Source organism: Chanos chanos, chromosome 2, assembly GCF_902362185.1.
Source record: "Chanos chanos chromosome 2, fChaCha1.1, whole genome shotgun sequence".
NCBI classification, from domain to species: domain Eukaryota; kingdom Metazoa; phylum Chordata; class Actinopteri; order Gonorynchiformes; family Chanidae; genus Chanos; species Chanos chanos.
Window position 1 is genome coordinate 12824170 of NC_044496.1, and position 5600 is coordinate 12829769.

The 5600-nt window shown below is 40.1% G+C and overlaps 1 protein-coding gene across 1 annotated transcript; it reads left to right on the forward strand.

Moving 5' to 3' along the window:
* The first annotated feature begins 1194 nt into the window (after positions 1-1194).
* Positions 1195-4488, forward strand: LOC115830160 (protein FAM92B-like). Its single transcript, XM_030794207.1, has 9 exons — positions 1195-1214; positions 1573-1807; positions 1898-1966; positions 2142-2243; positions 2625-2630; positions 3070-3174; positions 3468-3581; positions 3781-3987; positions 4324-4488. Exons 1-9 carry the CDS (start codon positions 1195-1197, stop codon positions 4486-4488), a joined length of 1023 nt encoding a protein of 340 aa, XP_030650067.1.
* Positions 4489-5600: the final 1112 nt, after the last annotated feature.

Consider the following 5600-nt stretch of genomic DNA (forward strand, 5'->3'; position numbering starts at 1 on the left):
TCCTTCATCAGTGGTCAGTATCTGCTAACAGGATGACTGTTCGCTGGGTATTTTTAGGTCGTGGATTTCCCAGCAGTGACACTGACGTGCGTCAACCCCAGGCAATGCTACTATGTCTGATACACTCATAGTAGTGCCACACCCACTACCACATAACTAACATGTCAGTGTCACTACAACATTGAGAATGATTTGTCACTCAAATAATATCTGGTCAACAGCAGTCCTGTGGTCAGAATCTGACCACTGATGAATGGGGTAGTGTGTGGAAAAAAATTGTAAATGGCAACAGATGGATTGCAATCTGTAAATGTACACCTATATAGTCTACCTATAAAGTAGGTAAACCTTGTGAAGTGTTGGTTGAAGGTAGATGTTTCTAATCAGGCATACGTGCACCCTATATGACAATACATTGTATAAGATGCACATATTTGTCCTCGTGTGCAACTGAAAGTATGAAGATCCCCAGAGAGAGAAAATGAGTGTGTGTGTGCGTGTGTGTGTGTGTGTGTGGTACATGGATTGTATTGGAGGATATATCTGTTTCAGTGGCTCCAGGCATGTCCATGCCTAGGAGCCTGTGTACACTACTGGGCTGAGAGAGGTTGGCAGGGCTATTGTTTTCATTTCCCTGTACTGAGTGCAGACTGGGGGAGGAGGTGTGGCTGTACCGTAGGGACAGATTTGTTGCCACTAGACTGCAGTGTTTATCATAACAGCTGTCCACAAGGGAAACTTGGTAGGCAACATCAAAGCTTCATTTATAACACACCTTGACCATGGCATTTCACACAGACACACATAGACATATTATGCATGCATCCGTAAAGCACACGGACAGGCAAACACACAGACTCCCTCTCTCTCTCTCTCCTGCACACACACACACACACACACACACACACACACACACAGACACAGACACAGACACAGACACACACACACACACACACACACATTTACACGTTTTTGTGTGCTCACTGGCACTCTTAAAATTCTCCTTATTGAGATGATCCATCAGTGCGAATTTGCTGCCATCTTGTGGTTGTAAAACCTTGTTAAGCCTTGTTAAACCTTTGTTGTGATCTCCATGGCAACATCACAGTTACCTGCAGCAGGTGAGCATTTCAGAAAAAGAAGCAAGCCATTGAAAGGGAGGAAACAAACGCTTAGACATCTATATAAATCAAAATGAATACCATGTTTTCTAGGTATGTATTGTTATATTTCTTTAAAATAACATCAGATTTCATATTCGTATATGTATTTGACACTCAACCATATCACTATTGCTAAGGCATCACAACCAATGCACAGGATAACTGTCTCTACACATCCAATTCAATGTGTAGAGCTGTAATCATCTCTGCTAAAGATGGCTTAAGGGCTTTATGTGCTTCTCAGAGTTTCCTTATTACCTGCCTTGTCTGTGGATTTTCAAAAATAATTTGAGAGGCAACCAATCCAGTGTAATCTTGCAATACCTAATGAATGGGTTATGCTTGAGATAACACGCTATTCAGCCGTAGGGAGATTAGGCTTAATTAACCTGTGTGTTAACGTTTTCAGAGATGCACAAATGAAGGCGATGGAAATGACAGTGAACAATGCGGAAACACACCTTGGTCAGTTCTGCACACTGTTTGCCTCTTACACGCGGAAAACAGCCAAACTGAGAGACAAAGCTGACATGTTAGTGAGACAGCTCAGTGACTTCGCCAGCACAGAGGATCCTGAGACCGGAACCTGTTTTCGCCTGCTCTCTGAGGACTTTGCCATGGTGCAAGACTACAGACAAGCTGAGGTAAAGCTGGAGCTAGTTGGATTGAAAACACGATAAGAAATTGGTATTAATACATAATCATAAAAATACAAAGATTCTGCTCCTCCCCAGGTAGAGAGACTGGAAACAAAAGTGGTGGTTCCTCTGAAGGCATATGGAGACATAGTGAAAAACAAAAGAGTGAGTTAAGTTCTTGTAATCTCACTATCTTGTTCATATTTCAGTATACTTTTAAGAACTTGTATCCTGGATATTCATTCCGAAATATAACAAGAACAAATCATGGTTCTAATACGTAGTGAGGAATGTTTATGTGTGTAAAACACATCAAATACATCCTGTGTATGGAAATTAGGCGGATTTGAAGAGGCTTAATGCAGATCGAAGCCAGGCATTGAAAGAGCTGCAGAAACTGGAGAGGATCCGACTGAAGAACCCAGCAGACAGACAGAGCATCGTATCCTTCTCCATCAGTGCCCATTCAATCAATATAGGCTCCATCTAGAATTATGAAATTTCATTTATATTTTACAATGTTTTCAACAGTTCCCAGCCTTTTTTTACGTCTCTTGTGAAAGGCTTAGTTTGAGAAGTGAACTCATATTTCAAATCAGATAAAAGAGAACACACAGGAGCAAAGCAGGGTGAAATTTTAATGGAAAGACTGCTTTTTTTTTATTGACAGCTGTTGACGGTAAAAGCTAAAAAGCTAATATTACTCTACAATTACCATCCTTTCTCTGAGCACTTTGTCGGGCCTGTTACAGAACCAAGTAAGCATTTACTCTGATTTGCTTTTACACCTGAAACTGTACTGTTTCTTAACTCATTGTTCCAGTCACAGGTAACATGGAGGGAAAAAGGTTTAAAATTAAGCGCCGAATGTTGGGGGATACATCTATGAGGATCAAAGACAGCCTTCATCCAAACATCATTTCAGCTTTACTAATCCACACCATAATTAAATTTCCATGAGAAGAAAATTTGCATTTGACGACTAATCCACGTTTGATAAGAAGTCATTTATAGCAGCTTAAAAATACTTAGAATTAGCTATTAGAGAAAATTCTCCCTCTTTCACATTAGACGTAAGAAAGCTTGATATCATCCCTGGAGGAGGTTGAAAGCTGTTTTATTGTCTTGGTAGTCCTCTGTCATTTGAACCAGTTATTACTTTACATGTGCATGTTCCTCATATTTCAGAATACAACATATCAACGCCCTGGCATATTTCACTGTAGTTTTCTTTCTTGTACTCCCCTCACGACTTCGCTATCATTCAGGCCGAGGTGAACGTCCAGAAAGCAACCAGTAATGCCAACAGAAGTGCAAGACAGATGGAGGAGACGATCATTGATTTCCAGAGGCAAAAACTTGAGGACCTTAAGGTCAGTAATCAGCTCCTAACTAACACACACAACACAAACGTTTACTCAAATGAACGCACCATTTTAAAAATGGTCAGAAGATTGTCTTGCTCTTGCACTTATTCTCTCTCCCATATGCTTATACACTAGTCCCTTCAGACTAACATATGACTTAATGTTTGCTATGTTTGTTTAGCTATGTAACTTATGTTCTGAGTGATCTTGTAATAGATGTAATAATAACTAAAACTACAGCAGGTCCAAATATCTGGCTTAAAGACAGATATTGATTCTAGTGACTGACCTGATTTCAGAGGATCTTCACAGACTTCATCATGGTGGAAATGCTCTTCCATGCCAAAGCACTGGAGGTCTACACACATACCTTCCAGAACATGGAAACCATGGACATAGACAAAAACCTAGAGGTTAGAAGCAAGTTTGAGGTTTACTTCTGTATTTTAGGGTTTTTTTTTTTTGCATTTTCATTTTTCCACAGCCCATGCTGTTTTTGATCATTTTTTTTTCTGAGAGTTTTATAGTATGGAGACATGTTATCGTAGAATTATCCCGCTGAGAGAGTAGCTGGTTTCAGAGTGAATGTGCGAGAATATGTCTCTACTGCAGCTGTTTAGGAGCCGTGTCCAGGTCTCTGACCCTCTCCTGGAGACTCAGACCCTGCCGAGCATTCAGTCTACTTCATCTATCACTCGCTACCCAAGCCCCACGCCCTCCAAACTCAGACTGACTTCAGAAATCACCAAACAGTCTGAACAGACAAAACAGGCGAGATCAGACCTAACCAAACATTGGAGATTAGAACAGGCTGATCAGGTGAGCTCAAAAAAGGACCAAAAGACGGCAAATTAGACAAACGTGTATTCTTAAATTCCAATTTTTACATGTTGTGTTGTTGTATTACATCTTTTAAGGTAAAACTTTACATAAATTATAAAACAATATTAAATTGGCAAAGACTACTCAGAACAAACACACACACAGTTCATGCACGCTGATATCCAGGAGAGTAACACTACAGTAAGACTACAAGTCGTAACCCAAAAAGAGAAAAAATGTTAAGTAATTAACGTGAATAGTTATTCATAAACATCATATACGTTTCATTCTGTCCACAAAGTAGTTCTTCATTCAGTCGTGTTTTCCTTTCAGTCTGTGCAGAGAGGCACTCTGCGTAGGCAGCCAGAGATGGAGGTTGAGGAAGAGGAAGAGGAAGATGATGATGAGATGTATGAGTCTGAGGAAGCTGAGGAGGAGCCACACACAATACGAGAGTCTTATGCTGCCTCATATGCCAGGATCCACAGACAGAAATGAAGGATGTTTTTAAACCTTATGTAGAGAACTAAGCTATTCAGAAAGACTTTATAAAACTAATTGTAATTGCTAATGTCCTAAAAACAGTGTAGAATTCAATATCTACAGTACAGTCCACAGCCCTAAGAAAATGCTTGTTGTGTGGTTCTTAACAAGAAAGTCTCGGTTTGTAGATAAATGACAGAGGTTGAATATAATGTATAGTTATGCATTTAGAGCACAAAGCAGGTGGACTCTTGAGTGAACACATGCTAGTCACATTGGCAATAAATGCCTTTTCTGAGCAAAGTCTTCAATGTTAGCAAATGAGTCATCCTAGATTATATGTAATATTTAATTACATAACCCTGTGTACAGGTCAGTGGGTGTTGACTAAACTGGAGGAAATACATCTGACCATTTCACTGTCTCCTTCATGGAAATAACTGTAAAAATCAAGGCATTATAGATAAGGCAATGAGTGTTTTTCTTTACTTAATAAATGTGCAACAAACTACTTAGTGCAACAAAATTTCATTGGTTATAGGTGACATACATTTGGCTCTTCTACTGTGGCACAAATATACAACATGTTTGTGCAATTATACCATGTATCCCTGACATATCATGGAACCAAAAAAAAAAAAAGCAGTTTACAGTTCAGGAGATTATTTTAAAAACCTAAGCATGGTGAACCATAGCTCTTCTAACTGTGAAGCTGACCAAATCACTTGCCACTCTGCCAAAGAAACACTGAAATGGAGAATTCTACCTACCTAAAAAAAAATGAGTGTGTTTACAGGCAAAAGGCGGCACAGATAGAACACCATACCCTCGCCACACAAGGAGAGACTAACTGCAAATGGACCTCAGGGAGGTGACCTATTTTTAGCCTTCTGTGCTAGACTGTTTCTGATAGGTCAGCATCAGCAACACCTGAGCCCAGGGGCGCCTGCATGTTTCCGGCACGTGTGTCTGTCTGGGGAAACGGGAATGCGACTGAGAATGGGCAGTGAGGTGAGCTCAAATCGGGGTTTCGAGAAAAAAAAACAACAAAAAAAAACAACCTCTCTCACATGTTTCGTCATGTGCAAGCTCTCTTCTTCTCCATCTGGCACAAAACTCATTCATTT

Excerpts from the sequence above, each read along its gene's own strand:
- LOC115830160 (XM_030794207.1), top strand. The coding sequence starts at position 1,195 with ATGAATACCATGTTTTCTAG. Across the intron at positions 1,215-1,572 it reads ATGAATACCATGTTTTCTAG|AGATGCACAAATGAAGGCGA; the intron begins GTATGTATTGTT and ends TAACGTTTTCAG. Across the intron at positions 3,175-3,467 it reads AAAAACTTGAGGACCTTAAG|AGGATCTTCACAGACTTCAT; the intron begins GTCAGTAATCAG and ends ACCTGATTTCAG.